The sequence below is a fragment of the Anabas testudineus genome, chromosome 1 (assembly GCF_900324465.2).
Source record: "Anabas testudineus chromosome 1, fAnaTes1.2, whole genome shotgun sequence".
Taxonomy (NCBI): domain Eukaryota; kingdom Metazoa; phylum Chordata; class Actinopteri; order Anabantiformes; family Anabantidae; genus Anabas; species Anabas testudineus.
This window is the reverse complement of record NC_046610.1, coordinates 15164366-15180460: the sequence shown is the minus strand read 5'-3', so window position 1 is coordinate 15180460 and position 16095 is coordinate 15164366. Positions and strand designations below refer to the sequence as shown.

The 16095-nt window shown below is 42.6% G+C and overlaps 1 protein-coding gene across 2 annotated transcripts in view; it reads left to right on the top strand.

Moving 5' to 3' along the window:
• Positions 1-1178: 1178 nt before the first annotated feature.
• Positions 1179-16095, top strand: part of tnrc6c2 (trinucleotide repeat containing adaptor 6C2) — a 49735-nt gene continuing 34818 nt past the window's right edge. The window contains exons 1-3 of one of the 2 annotated variants that reach the window (XM_026360671.1): positions 1179-1970; positions 11981-12081; positions 12388-12409. In XM_026360671.1, the coding sequence (XP_026216456.1) occupies positions 12019-12081; positions 12388-12409 (85 nt within the window). In that variant the 5' untranslated portion in view covers positions 1179-1970; positions 11981-12018. The remainder of the gene's footprint in view (positions 1971-11980; positions 12082-12387; positions 12410-16095) is intronic. The other variant, XM_026360672.1, reaches the window with a different exon arrangement.

The window sequence follows — 16095 nt, the reverse complement described above, 5'->3', positions numbered from 1 at the left end:
AACACTCTTGGCCGGGGCCCCTGGCTTTCTCATTTGCAGTCTCGCCCAGTGATGTATAGAGCCCCGAGACTTGCTGAGAGAGTTCTCACTGGTCAGCCTTCCCCATTTGTGGACCGCAGCCTTGACCTGTTCCCACCGCACAGTGCGTCTGCCTGTGTGTGTGTGTTTCTCTGTGCATTGAGCAGTCATTTCCATAAGAATGGACAGGGGCCACGGTTTCTTTCTCTAAGATGGCTGCAGACGCGGTTCAGGGGGCACCGGGGCAACCTCATCCATCATGTTGAGAATAGTCTGGAGTTATCACCCAATGCTTTTGGACATCATGTGATCAGGAAATTCTTGACAAAGGTCATCTTGGGTAGAAACTTGCAGTGGGCCCTTTCAGACACCTTTAAGTCTGCTAAATAAAGTCTATGATGCACGTTCCCAATAGCTCAAGTAGGGATATCACTAAAAGCAAGTAGTAAAAAACGACTACATATATTTATTTGGGTACTGCTTTAAGGTATTTTATTAAGGTTTCTTTTTATTCAGTCTCCTCTGAGCTCTGTTTTAAAATATTATCATTATTATATCTACCTCTTTCAGTCAGTGCCATTGTGCTGCTGGGCAGGTAGCACAGCCTGGTGTACCGTGAGCTTATCAGAGCTCATCAGCAGCTGCTATATGTGGAGGTTTTCCTCATGCAAGTGGTGAGAGTGAAACCATACCAATAAAGATGTGATCCCTGGAAGCAAATCGATGAGTTAGAAGATGCTGAACAGCTCTATGGAGCTGGCAGGAAACTGAAGAGTTGAGGGACGAATCTGTTTAATCTGCATCTTTATTGTATTGATTAGAATAGCTTGAGTGAAGTATCTATTACACTGCCTTACTATATTATGAGTTCATCATATGCTTTGTGTTTCTCTAAGAGTAGGCTACAACATCATGCTGCCACCGTGTCCATCGGCGTCACGTTTGTGTCGTTTTAAAGCCCACACTACCTTGGAAATAGGAGCCTGCTGCCTCCCCCCAGTCCGTCCGTCCGACCGTCACTCAGCGGCCGCTCGCACTTTCGGAGACCGGGGTGGGCGACGCCGGAGGGGCGGAGTCAGCGTGCGGCGTTTTGATTGGTCGCGGGTGACGTATCCGGAGCGACTTCCTGGTCTGTGTGCTCCCTCGGAGGAGGAGAGCGAGACTGCGGTGTTGTTAGTTTGAACAAAATGGCTGCGAGAGCGCTGTCAACGGGAGCCGACTGAACGCCTACCACGACCGTCCGCTCCGCCGTCTGGATCCTCACAGAATGTATTTCCCCGGAGTCGTTTCTCACTTTGCATTCGCGGTAGCCAGCCCGTCGCTAGTCGTTCAGCTGGCGACCTAAAAAAACAACAACAAAAAAACAACAACAACAAACAAACAGAAACAAAACAAACATTTCTTTTGCACTTTAAAACAAGTTGGCTGGCTGCGGTCGGCTTGCTCTAAGACGCGAGAAGTCGTCGGCGACTGTTGGACGAAAGCTGCGTGATTTCTTTGCTCTGCAGAGCCTCGACGACTTAACACAACCAGCTCACAGTAACTTACACGATTTAGCTGCTTTTAAGTCCTTTTTATTGGTGTTTTTTGTTTGGCTTTTTTTTGTTTTGTTTTTGTTGTTAGTGGTGCTTCGTTTCCCCTCCCCGCCTCCATTATATCGTGACGTTTTAACAAACAGTTTTTGGCGAGGGTAATTTCATGTGTATTTTTTTATTTTTTTGCTGAGAGCATAAATTACCGTACTCGCTGTGTGTTTATCTGGCTGAGTAGCCGTTGTTTACCTCGGTATTTTGTCACCAGGCTGCTCCTGCAGCCGAGTGTGCGACTGAACCTGTGCTCCATCTCTTTACGGGTAACTTCAGAAAAGACAGCGGACAATGCTTTTTCTGCACAAGGTTTCTGCCATGCACCGACTCTTCACTGAAAGCTGCCAAAGCTGTGGTTAACGCAAGGTAAGGTTTCTAATGAAAAGCCCTTTTTTCATGTGGTATGTTGTTTTTTTTTTTTCTTCTTCTCCATTAATGCTCGTCTCTATGCTGCATCCCAATTGCACCCAGTAACGTTACTGTAATACAACAGCGAGCAAAGTTAATGATCCCATCCTCAAAACACCCATCAACAAGCATTTCTGCTCATTTGTGCTACCTCTATTTAGGGTATGCTTCAGATTATTAATGTTGTATATCCCCATAAAAACCCACAATGTTTTCTGTGGGGGTCCCCTGCAACATTGGGAATCTCACCTAATGTGACACCGGATTACTGAGAAAACCTTGACTAATCCACCTTGTGCTGCCTTTGGATGTTAATTGTGATTAAGTTTGGTGTGTATCTGAACGGGCTTGGCATGAAAATATAGGCAACTTTTGTGTTATATCATAGCTCATTCATGATTGGCTGAGTGCACAGGAACGCACTCTGTACATGTGAGCTTGTAATATGATGATTTCTTGAACTGACTGCAAACAGTGGCATGCCATTTTCAATGTGTTTCCAGTTATTAGAAGATAATGCTGTGGACAGAGGCTTTAAAAAAAAAACACAGTGCTGTTTATAGGTTGATGGCTGACAGTTTAGCAGGACTGCATGGTTTTTGTTCTATGTTTTTGTTTGCACATTTTAGCTGCAGTGTGACAGTCCTACGTTTTATCCTGCTGTCCTGATTGTCGCTCTATCTTGGTCTTTGGTTCACTCAGTGGCTGTATCACATCATGGATCTTGCACACTATCGTACATTCCACTACACTAATTCCAAGTACATTATTAAATATAGCTATCCTGTCTCTCTTCCTTTTTTTTGATCCCCCCTCCCAGCTCGGTGCGAAAGCTGGGGATTGTGATTGAACTGTCGTCTTCCATTGCATCCCCCCGTCCTGCATCCTGTCCCCAGGCACTGGAGTATAGCTTTTAATATCACCTCTGCATGTCATAATTGAAGTACATAATTTCCCGTTCAATTTCAAACCCCCTTTTCCCTTTCCCCCCCTCTGACATCTCTGTCATCACTGTCTTATCTATATCATCACACACGAATGAGGTGCTGAAATGAAAAATGTGCGTGAGCAGCAGTGGCACACATTGATTTCTGCGTACAGCTGATACACGTATGTGTGTACGACGCCGTGCCCGTTTGTGTGTACGTCTTGGAATGTGAGCATGTTGTCGCAAATGTTGTGTGTTTGTCTGAATCGGCTGGCGTACACACGTGAAATGCTTGTCATTTTTGCTGTGGGAGTGTGTGACCATGTATGTCGAGCCCAAAGCCCTGGCAGCTGGTTAATGCCCTGCAGTTGTTAGTCAGGTTGTGAGCTGCCTTCTGCATAGACACGCAGATGACTTACAAACACACACACACACACAGAGGACCCTGTTCTCACCGGAGGTCAAAGGTCTTTCCTTTCATACGCTCTCACATCTTTCCAAAAAGATGGCAAGCACATACTGAGGGGGTGGCTGTGAAGTGTTGCAAGTGCGACCTGATGTGTATTTGAAACTAGAGTATTGGAAGAAAGAAAGCCCTTAAGTTAGGTGTACCCTTCCCAGACACAACTGCTTTAGCATACGGTTAGTACTTCTGCCACAGCAAAGTTGATCATCTAAACAGCACTGGGCCAAGCTGGGTGTATAAAGATAAAAATGCTTACTTGATTAATCTGTCTCAACATATGTAAATCTAGACACAGAAACTGCAGAAATATAAATAATCATAATCTCAAGGTGAATGAATGTTTGTTTTACCCATTTCAAAAAGACCCACAGTGAAAATTCGCTCTCTCACTGGGCCCAGACTCATGGAATTACATTACTACTTTTGCCATTTTGGCAGCATACTAGCAGGAAACCCATAACCCATGTTGGCTCTCGATCCAACCAGGCTGTAGGCTGTTGGCATCTACACATTGTTTTGATTGGAGTGTATTGTAACAAAGCTATGAGGGCAAACCCTGGCAGTAACTCCATCTGCAGCCCCTTATCACTTAAGAGGCAGGATCATTTGTTTAAAAGGAAACCCAAGGCTTGTTGGACAGATAAAAAAAAAAATCTAGTTCAGTCCTCAGGTTGCTATCATTAGTCCCAGTCAGGCTAACTACAGTGGGCCTGTTTTTCATATGCCACTATATCCACTATACACTCATTAGCTCTACTACTTTGAAATGTAATTGTATCACATTTCAACGTTTAATTTTAACAATTTTAACAAAAAAAAAAATAGTGTTTACCCTGGTAAATCCCACTTAGTCGTGTTTTGGAAAAGTGGCTTGTGTTGTCTATCCCTTTTTCTCGTCAGTGACCTTAGCCCAGGCTTGACCGTGGTTGTTACTGAACCTGTGATTATGGGGCTTTTCAAACAACTGGTACAGTCAAGATAGATAACACACTTAACACCGCCGCAGGGTGCTGGTCCAGTAGGGGAGCATTGACAGTAGAATCAGCTGGATTCAATGGGAGGCTGCCAAAAGCCATTACCCTCTTCTTTTGCTCTATGGGTGGGGGCAGGATAAAGACTTGCCAGACAGTAGAGTTTGGCGTTGGCCATTGTACCAGATAAGGAGCGTTTGTATGGGTGTGTGAATCGGCAAAGGGGGGGAGTGTATGTTGACTGTTGGCAGTAGTAATGATAGGTAGCCCCGAAGCCAGAAATAGCATCCTCAGTTGGATGGACATCGCCCTGAAAGCAAACAGTGTCAGTTTGTCATTAGCACTTCAAAGTGTGATGATGATGATGATATTTTTGACAGGTTTTCTATCATTTTAATTTTGGGGGGGTGATCTAAATGTTTGTGGTCATATCTGTTGTTTAACAAATCTCTATTCTGTGATTGACTCTGTGAGGTTTATTCATTCAAGGTTTGTGTGGTCTGCCAGGGATCATCACAGTTCTGACACTGATCTGGTTTGGTATGAGACAGGGATCTCATGTTGTGATAGTCATAATCTTATCTTCCAGTGCTGTCAACCGTAAATTATACACTTCCTTATTGCAAGTGTGGAAGGCTATAAGCTTCATTCACTTGAGATGAAGTGGTGCGGCAGCGCATAGTTTATCAGAAGAGGGTTTAAAGTTTTGTTGTCAGCGAAGGGCAGGGATTTGCTTGTGACCTGTGCTTTTGTTTACAGAGTTAAACACCGGTTGGACACAGGTTATGTCATACACTGGGCTTTTGTCTGAAATGGTACAGGAGAGTTGTTAATGAAGAGTTGTTTTGGTGTTGCGAGGGGTCTGTATAACCCCTTTCTCCTTGTCCAACTTGTGTGCCATTGGAGTGCACTGAGGTTTAGGGGCCCCACCAGGGGTAAGGCAGGCCGGGATGGAAGCAGGGGGATGGGGTAAGTGAAGCTGAAACTGGTGAGCTGCTGCCTGTGAGTCTTGGCAGGGATCCAGGGGAATGTTCAATGTGCCGTGTTTTGGTGGGGGGGGCCTCCTTTCCTCCCTCTGTTCCATGTCAGCTAATTGGAGAGACGTGGAGAGAAGGAGATGGGCATCACATGGAAGCTGACAGAGAATATGCAGGACACCCAACCTACAATGTTTCCTTTTTCCTGCTCCGAAGCAACATTAGACAGCCCTACTCATTATGTAACAGGACTTAGGCCCCACAGCACTTATAAAGCTCTCAGTTAAGGCTGTGTAAATAGCACTAACATGTGCTGCCTGCCCCTATGCTGGGGCCATGGCTTAGTGTAGTAAGCTTAGGTCATTTGTTTGCTGTCTGGACTTAATATCAACTTGGATACAGTCAATGAAGTTCAAGAGTGTACTGTCTACTTTTATTGTTAGATTTTTTCTTTTAGAACTTTGATTAAACAAAAAATCTGCAGAGAAGTATAAACAAAATAAAAAGTTGTGACCTATTTAATTACAATGTATAATTTCTGGCATAGCCTTATTTATTTTAATTAAGGCACTGAATATCTAAAGAATAAAAAAAAAAAACTGGGGCAAATAAGCTGGCCAAAACATTACATCATCCCTTCTTGCTAGTCTCTTGATAGTGAAAGAGCTGTTGTAATTTGTAGTATTCCCATTATTTCAATAAGTTTGACATGATGTATAGTGAATAGCTGCAGGTTATAGCTGAAGTAAATGGGAGAGTAGATCTCAGTATTCCAATAAAACAAGTAAAAGAAGCTAATTTATCCTCTAGACAGAAACACATTCACGCTACCTTTCTGCTTTCTCTTTACTCTATGGAGCTGTTGATATTTCTACATCTTTAATGTCATATGTACAGCTTTACAGAAAGGAGGCTGTCAGTTAGGTTTCTTTCGAGCTCCCTGTCCTTACATGAGCGTGGGTTTTGTTCACACAGCTAAGCACAGCATTCATTTTCTGTATCTCTTTCAGGGCCTGTGTTATTGCTTACACTGCTGACAGTCATTGAATCACCGACTGACATTTGGTGTGTATGTGTTTTTATATACAGTGGGAGATGGTGTCAAAGTAACCTTGAGGGTACTATAGCACAGCTCATTAGCTCATTTGTCTAAGCCTGCAAAGTTGTGATGTAACTGTGATGCAGTTCCTTCTAATTCTGAATCTTCTGATTTTGACAGCTTGATGGTGGCATTGAAGTTAAAGATCCTGCTTATTTTTTAGTCCTTTTTACCTGTCGAACAATAGTTAATGGATGCACAAAACATAACTGTAACCGGTTGGTCTGTTTACTGAACAGCACTATACTGCTTACATGACATGTTGGTATAAACAGAAAGCGATCAGTGAAGTTTTACATGAATGGTGACTCTTAATAAATCTGTGTAATAAACTGTAGGAACATCTGCTTCTTTATTGATCTAAATGGCAGATTTTGATTTGCCTTATTTCACCATTAGTGTCTGGCCTGCTACACAAGACAGCTGACAATGTTTTCTAAGTTAAATAAGATTCTGATGCAAGAGAGCATATGTACATTATTGTCTTTATGAAACTACTGAGAGCAGCATAAAACAAGTTGAGCTGCGAAAAAACCCAACAAATCACAAGCCTATTCCTTCTGTGACCACAGTATGAAGCTTAATAATAAAGAGGCATCTGTTTGTTTGCTGGTAAGACTTTTGAGCAGCTCCTGTTGAGGTTAATCATGGGAATCATTAATCATTGTCCTAATGCTTACATAACTATCATACATAGTTATCCTGACCTTAAGACAGGTATCCACCTCGTGGCCTCTAAACTGGCACATGGGCGTACAGTACAAACAAACACGTAAAATGTGCTGGCATATGCAAAACATTTAATAAACACAAAGCAGTCATAAGCAAAGACAAATGCATACCCCCGGCATGCTCGACTTGACAGCTCCTTCTTCTTGAATTCAGTAAGCATTAGTTGTGGTGCTGGCAGGGAGCAGGCTTGCTTGGTCTTGTACTTTGTGCTGTTTTCTATTTAATGAGCTGCCACTGTGTTAAAGTTTCATATCATCTTGGCAGAGGAAGCAACCAAGACAGTGAGAGGTAATTTTCTGGAGGCAAACCTCAAAGCTGGTATTTATAGCCCAACTCTGACTCTTTCACTATGTGATTCTGTGACTCTTTTTTTTTTTTTTTTTTCTCCGTCTTGCAACCCCCTTTCATTGCCACTTTCAGTCCTCCTACAAAATCCAGCAACCGAGAATATTCCTGCCACATTTCATTGAGCAAGCCCAGTCTAGTAGCAATAAAGCGTGTTGTATATTTTCACAAGCCACACTGTCCACCTGCTGAAAGCAAAGCTGGTATGCACAGTATGCTTACAAACCGAGCAGCCAGTGAGAGTGTCGGTGTGACCGAAGAATGGAAAACACACGGCAACAACAACACTGTTATTACTGCTTATCAACTGTGGAATTTACAGCCTTGTTTTCCCCAAGTCATTCAGGTTGAGTAAACACAAACACACACACATTTGTGAAGAGTAGTTGAGGTTTGTAGCAGGTATTGAGGAATTATTCCCCAGGTAAGGGTGGTTCATCATAATGTTCCATGTAATAAGGCTCCGGAGAATACTGTGGCTTCTCTAATGCCACAGGAATGGGTGGCTGGTTGAATGGTTATAGCAGAGGGGAGGTGATTTACCACTCTCTGTGGCCATGACCTGACCAAATATTTTTTTTTTTTTTTTTTTTTAGCAGAGATAGGAAAAACTTTCCTCATCTACCATATTCGTGATTGGTGTTGTGTCTGTGAAGATGTGTGGTTTCCTTGCTGTTTTTCACACTAGCAGAGCTTGCACTTCTCATTCTCTTTTTCTGTCACACTTGCGTGGTTTTTTTTCCTCTCCCTTCATTTATTCTCACTGCATTTCTAGGTACAAGCGATGAATGAGCATGGATTTTTTAGTGACCCCCCCAGCTCTCCTTGTCTGCCAGCCTCAGTAGTGCTTCGTTCAGTTTTTTTTCTCCAACTCCTCCAATTCTCCAGTGAGGCTTTTTTTTCTGTCTTTCCCCTCTTCCAGCATAGTCTGTCTTCTTTCTTTCTGTGCCCTGTCTGGTTCTCCAGCGGCTGTCGTTCTTAATTGGTGTTGCTCTGCGTCTGCTTTCATCCTCCGCCTGTCTCCAAACCAACCCCACCCCCACCCACCTCCCCCTCGTCTCTTCTTCTGCTCCTTCTCCTCCAAGCTCCCTCTCCCCTGCATCCCTGGCGGAAAAAGACAGGCATCCAACAGACTGCCTCGCGCTTGTGTACATCAAGCTTCCCTGTGTGTGTCTGTATGTTTTTATGTGACTGGGTTTGTGTGTTATGAGATTCAAGTCTCTTCGTTTCTGTGCCGCGTGTTCCTGTTGTCATGCCCCCTTCTCTAAAGCTTAGCCATATAGTCCCAGGATATGCGACTGTTTTGTGCAGCAGAGGAAGAAAGGAACCTGCCTTACCGTGCATTTTATTCACAGTTTCCCCACAGGCCCCAGTTTTAAGAGCTTTGGCATGTTTTGTACTCAAGTCTGCATTATGAACAAAAGCCACTCTGTGTAGCAACACTGGTTGGGTCAGGGTTTATTTTAGAGGAATTTGGGCTCTTGTACGTTGCATTTCCTGTAGAGCTTCGCAAGCACTATTAGTTTCTCTAGAGATTTAATATCTGGTTTAATATCTATTCATCAAATACAAAGATAGGTCTATCATATGGTTATCCTAGCTTAGCACATGGTTACAAGCATTTGCCAGCTTCACACACAATTGGAAAAAAATAACCCAGCTGATGTATGCTGTATGTAGCAGACAGCTATTATTTTCCCTTTTTTGGTAAGACATAGAATTTCCCAAAATCTGTTATTTCTATGTGTAAATTTCTGAGTTTGTATTTCTTTTATCAGTAGGCAAAATGTCCAGTTTTGAAGGTAGCCATCCGCAAGAGTTAAGTAATTACAGTAGTTCTTTATTAGTGGTACTGCTCACTGACAGGCACTGGCTATGTTGTGATCTAAAGCCCTTTAGTGTAAGAAGAATGAACAACTCAGTGCTTGTAGGTCACTAACCTCAAATGCAACATATTTTGCCTAATTGTGGTGTCATACTGCCGGCGTGGGTAAACCAGCTGCTAGAAGGCAGCACATAAACACCCCAGGGTCACTGCTGAGGAGGTGCTGGTGTCAGCGGTAATGAGGGAGCGAGGCAGGTAAAGACTAGACCCTGCCCATCTACCTTGACTCTTGATCATGTTAGATCAAAACTGACCACGCACACAATTCACATAACAACTATTTTCCTTCCAGACTTATCCAGCAATGGAGTATATGATGATGAACACCATTTAATTGTAAGCCAGTCACGGTGTGTTGACACACAAGAAATTAGAGCACACACCGTATACTGCGCTTACTACACATATTGCATACAATTAGCAAGATGCAATACCCATCCACACGTAATTTCTGTCCCTATTTATTACCGGGGGCTGCCTTCCTCTAGCTGCTGAGGTTGCACAATGACACGCACTCAGAGACTCCTCAGTATAAAAAAATAGGCCTCTGTGAATAGAAGACAGAGGAAGAGAAAGCGAGAGCATTAGGCGCAAAAAAACCAACCAAGAAACAAAGAAGAGGAAATCCAGATATAGGAGAGAAAATGAGATATTTCCTTCCACTTTAACCTTCTGCCATGGTTACTACAGTAGACTGGTAATCTTGACTAGTCTTCTTCAAGGTCTAAACTAATCCTATGTCTCTCACTCATTGCCCATCTTTGTTTGTCTAACCCATTTCTACTTTTTCGTCTCTCTTCCTCTGCCTCACTGATATAGAGACATTACTGTCAGATAGGCTCTGGGAGGCCTCTCCTGTCTTTTTGATTGACAGCTCCCTCCCCCTTCCAGTGGGCAGAACAGTGGGAGGTAGACCTTTCATTAATCTTCTGTTATGAGTCATTCATACATTCAGATTGCAAATCTTATCAAAGCACTGTGTAGACACATCCTGAATTTGTTTTTAGTATATTTATTAAGAACCGTGTATATTAATCAGCATCAGATTATTTTAACTGATTTATCAGTTAATCAAAGTCGGTTTTTAACTTTAGGAAAAAGTGCCTAGTCTAAAATCCAAATATTTTTGATTGACAACATAAAACTGAAAAAAGTAACACATTCTTACTAGAAGCTAGAATCAGCATATATTTAATATTTATTCTTGACAAATGATTGAAGAATCAGAAATTAAGATTTATTTTGTGTTGATTGAGTAAAAGGAAAAAAAAAACCCTAAAGAATCAGTCAAACATTGATCACGAAGCCCACGTTCTGATGTTAGCAACACTGTCCAACATCCTTTGGCTAGATGGGCATGGGCAGCGCTGGTCCTTAAATGCCACTGCTCTGCTTGAAGATACCAATTCACCTTATTTTGTCTCCCTTATCTGAGTTGGAATTTTGCAGCTCCCGACTGACTGAACACACCTGAAACATTGTATAACATATTTATTTACTGACTCTAACAAAGAAATGGAGGGTTTCAAAATAATCTCTTATATTTGCTGGTGTAGAGTTACGTGGCTTTAAGACAAAGTACTTTGTGATTATTTTTGTGAGACTGTGTGTTGTTAAGCGAATTCAGCATATTGCTTGAGCAGTGGGGCAGGTGTTGAGAGAAAGATGAAGCACATTGTGCATATTGTGCACAATGTGTCTGTATACATGCAAGTATTCACAGCACATAGCACATAGCCACAAATAGAATTGGCCATTATTTTAGACTGACATGGAGATAATTGATTTTATTTGTGCATTTTAGCAAGTGGTCTCATTCATACGATACACTTCTGTACTATAGATTAGTGTCCAATGCACTTGGTGAAAAACAAATACACACACATTCAGTCTTTACGGCCCAGCTCATACCTCTAATAGTTTCCAGGAGCTGTCACTAGAGCTCAGCCAAAGGAAATACAGGCTGAAATAGAACACTTCGTTTCCTTGGCCCTCGGGCTACCTACAATATCTAGCTAGTTTTGACTTACGCCCACTGAAAACCGATTTATGTAAAAAGGCTCTGTCTTATTCTGTTAGTCTGTTGGCCTTTGCCTTCTTTTCCTTCTAATCCTCACCTTACTGTTCACTTGCTCTCTCCCTGTCTTTATCTTTTTATTTACCTCACTCTTTCCTCCTTTGTCTTGCTCCCTTTTTGTACCCCTCTTGTCCGCGTCTCTATCGTCTCCTTTTCAGCTTTTGACCATGAGAGAAAGTGTTCCTCAGAAGTGCCTGCCCTGATTTTTGTATGAAGTGATGATTGTGGATGGAAATGTTTTTCCAGACACTGAGTGCACTTTGGCTCTGACTCACATAGATCTAAAGAAATGGGTTGAAAGTTTATATGTGCACAGTGTGTGTGAGTGTGCGCACGCTTTGAACTATGAACGTCTTGGTGTGAATGTGCCTGAATGCCATAGATGTGATACACATTGGTCTACACAGCTTTAGTAATGAAAAGCGAAGGATGCTGAGCATTTGAGTTGAACGCTTGACTCATTATTCTCTCCTTTTCTGTTTGGACAGCTAAGAGAAGCTAGCAACAGAAGAAAGAGAACCATTTGATGGAAGAAAAGAAAAAGAAAAAACAAGAAGAAAAGATCAAGAAGGACGTAGCTCAGAAAAAGGTGGTGAAAATTATGCATGTCCTCAAACACACACTTATTTATAAAGCTGCGAATCTTTTGGGGTAACTAACAAGCTCTTAAATTGGTAATCAGTTTGTGTACAGTTGGTGCTTTTTTTTTTTTAGTCATCACTGATAGTTTGTTAAACTTTAGGTGAGAAATAACTTGAAAAGATTTGACCACTGTGCATAATATTCTTGAGTAATTTAGGTCAGAACACAGATTTATTTACAGTTATGATTGAATGTAATCCTTCTATCCTCCTGTCTTAGGTTCTTAACTATATTTCTCTCTCCTCCTCTGCAGGCAGCTGATCAGAAATCCAAAGGTGAGTGTCATGATCAAGTAAACTACACTCTTCATCTGCCTCATTGTCTAAAACTGCATTACAGCCATTGATACACATTAATCAGCTCTGATTAACATGCACTCAACCGTAAAGACTTATGGACACGGATTATTCTCACATTATACACACATAGCATTTAGCGTACTTGTACACAGATGGACACACTCAGTTTGCACATGCATGAACAGCTGCAGCATTTGACTCTCTTTCTCTCACACACACACACACACACATGGACATACGCACAGCACAACAAATACGGTGGTGTGTGTGATGCAGAGTGACGCTCAGTATGCCCACGGCACCAGGCAGTGAAGCGTGAGGGCACTCAGACAGCACGCTGAGGTTGGTGTGGGTTGGGGGGGGGTAGAGTAAAGGAGTAAGGGGGTGGAGTGGATTATAAGAGAGTCGTGGAATTCAGCTGAAAATGTGGAACACTTTGTTTGTGTGTATTACTAGAAAATAATCTGTTAGCTGTTCACCAGCTTTACATGAATAGGGGCTATAATTGCCACGGTCAGTGGTTTGGCAGTGATGATAATGGGGCAGAGGTACACACTGCTCCTTATTCTGCCCACTTCATGCTTTTGCATGCAGGCCTCTCTCGTACTAGAGTGTGGGTCCATGTTGGTGATTGGCTCACTGTTCGGATGAAACTGGACCTAGCCACTTCCTTCTCTGGCTATATTGAAAAGGCATCCATCATAGGATAACCATACCATAACATATTTAGCCCCTTTTAACACTGTCTACTGATGTAGACCAGCAGCACACAGTGCATGCTACAGTGTTGAAGAGCAATAATGCAGATAAGAGTTTGAATGAGTATAAACATATTAATTGTAGAGGAGAGTGTGCACGTGTTGGCACAGTATAGTGTGTGTGGTCAGTCTTCCCCGGGAATCATGTTCTACTCTTAAACTGCTGGCTGACAAATGCATAGTGAGGTTTTTGTGTGACATTTAGAAGATTAGCATGAGGAACTGGAAGAGGAGCTATTAGAGTTTTGTGGTCATTTAAGGAGCTTTAATTTAGGAATTTTAACGCTAGTGGTTGGAGCCATTTGTAAACACAGTGCTCCAGTTTTAGTGGACTGAAAGTCATGAGACACTTTTCGACCATGCTGCAGCCATGTTTAAAATATTATTTGTTTCAGGATCATTTGTGTTTAGATTGTGATCAATGGTCAAAATTGCATTATTACCCTAATACTTTCTGCCTACAGTATATGGTGTTCATATGTAGACTGTACCAAGAGTTTCTGGTAGGAGCGAGCAGCAAAGGAAATGCTGAGAGTCAGGTTGTGAATATTGAAAACTCTGCCTGGGACAGAGGGGCCCATGATCAGGGGCACAGTTAAGAAGGAGAAGGAAGGAAAGCAGAGGAAGAAAGAGGCTGTGGAACAGGGTGTTCTAAGGCCAACTAAAAGCAAAAATGTAGGAAGGGAGGAAAGAAAGTAATGAAGCAGCGAACACTTTAGACGAGTGCCAAAAATGACCATCGGAAGTCAATGACTGTACTAATATAGAAGAGGACTAATGACATGGACATTTATTTTACGGTATGTTCAATGAGAGATGGAGAGAAAGGGACATAGAATGAGAAACTGATTGTGTGTATGTAGTGGCTACTCACGCAGACAGAAAGATAAAGAAAGTGGGAGAAAGAGGGTTTGTTTGAACACTAATCGTTCGGCGAGCCATCAGGACCCCTGAGTTTGCTCATAACCTCCCATCTGCAATATTTTTTCAAAGAAAGGTGGCATCAACTGGAATGAGTTGAGTTTTCATGCGTGACACTAAATAATAGAGGTGTGTGTATATGCAGGAAGGAAGAAAATCAGTATGCACTAGTGATTTGTGTCTTTCCATCCATATCAGTGAATTCTGCCTTCCTTATACACTCAGAAATTCATAGACACATACACATGGACACCACCTCCCCCCGGTCTCAGTCTTTTTCTGCGTTCCTCTCTGCAGGCCTCCATGGTCCCAGGCATTTCAATTTGTTTGCGGTAATCGATCTCAGCCTGGCGCGTTCATATGTATGAAAATGAGATAAAGCTTTGGTGCGGTGGAATTAACTTCTCTGCCCCCCATTAGGTATGAAGCCTCACAAATGCAGGGTTCCAGGAGGCAGCGTCCCACTGCCCCAACCTACCTCACCGCAGCCACACACAAACACACACAGACTGGACCTCCCTTCTGCCCTTCCTCCATCATGGTCCCCATTACCTCAGAGGGATGCTGATTATTCACCCCCAGCACACCGCAGCTTCATCACCGTTTCTGGCGCCACTGCAATCACAATCAGTCAGTTTGACTGCTACACATATCTACCAGCCTTGACAAAAACATGCACATGCCAAGTAACACACACACACACACACACACAAAAGAGGAGTGCATGAAAAGCACCCGTTCCCATCAACGTGCAAGTGTGCATTTTTAGATATCCACAGTTACATTCTAAGGCATGCACACTTCTACCTACAGAAACCCGAAGCCTTTCAGTCTAGGCTATTCTCCATGAGTAAATCAAATTCTTACGTTGTGATACTGCTGAACAGCCAAGGCCAGAATCTACTAGCAACGGCGTCTCTTAGTTTACAAATATTATTGAAGCTATAAGAACATGTGGCCACAGTAGGAAGTTACACAAATGCATTTTGTAAAACAGGTAGCACAGGCACAGCTAACCACAGGAATACCACAGTGTCATTTCCACACCCTGAAAATCACGAAATCTGCAATCTCCGTTTTTGCTTCTCACACAGTTCTCCCTGTGGAAAGGTTAGAGAACAAAGGTAATTCCTGTTAGTGCCTCGTCCTTCACCTTCCTCTTTTCCCATGCCGTTTCTTCCGCCCATTTCATTTCGCCCTCGATATGCTCTGCCCCTGGAACTACATCTGAGGAGAAACATATTTACACGGTGTCACCACGGTGATAACAGCATTATAGTTTCAAAGTGGCGAGAGACGCACATAAACACGAGTGCGTCGTATAATTCTGTATTGGGTTAATTTGCAATTTCACATGCTATTAATTGTGTCAACACTTTTGAAAGGGAATTTTATGAATCGCAATCTAATTAGAGGCTAATTTACTTTAGCATTTGTGCTGCTTTTCTCTTCTGTTAAGCACATTTATAAACACTCAATGAATTAATGGCGAATAGCTTGTGAATTACATCCTATGGATTTGCGACTGACTAGCATAATTGTTTTTCCTCTACCCTCTGTGTGCTCACCCCGCATGCATGTCAAGTGCTGGAGGATAGTGAGTAGGAGAGCTGGGGGGTGGCGGGGGGGCAAAAGAGAAAGGAAGCAAGAGGGGTGCACAAACTTAAACAATGCTTTTCTCTCTGTATATTCATGTTGTGTGATCATTCGCTAGCTGCTGACAAGAGAGTCTATTCAGTGCCTGTTGCCCCTCCCCCATCATCTCCTCCTCCCCCAGCAGTGGGCTGCCTTATGTCAAATATTAGGCAGATTAATAGGATGTAGCTCAAATGACATAAATGAAAGTTCAGTTTGTGTTTTTAGTGCAAGGAGTCTGTTTGTATGTATTTGTGAGCAGTGGTCAAAGTTTATATTTCTCCATGAGGGGCTTTTTTTGCTCTTTCCTCAGGCCATTGTCTGTTAAACCAAAAGAGAAAATAAATT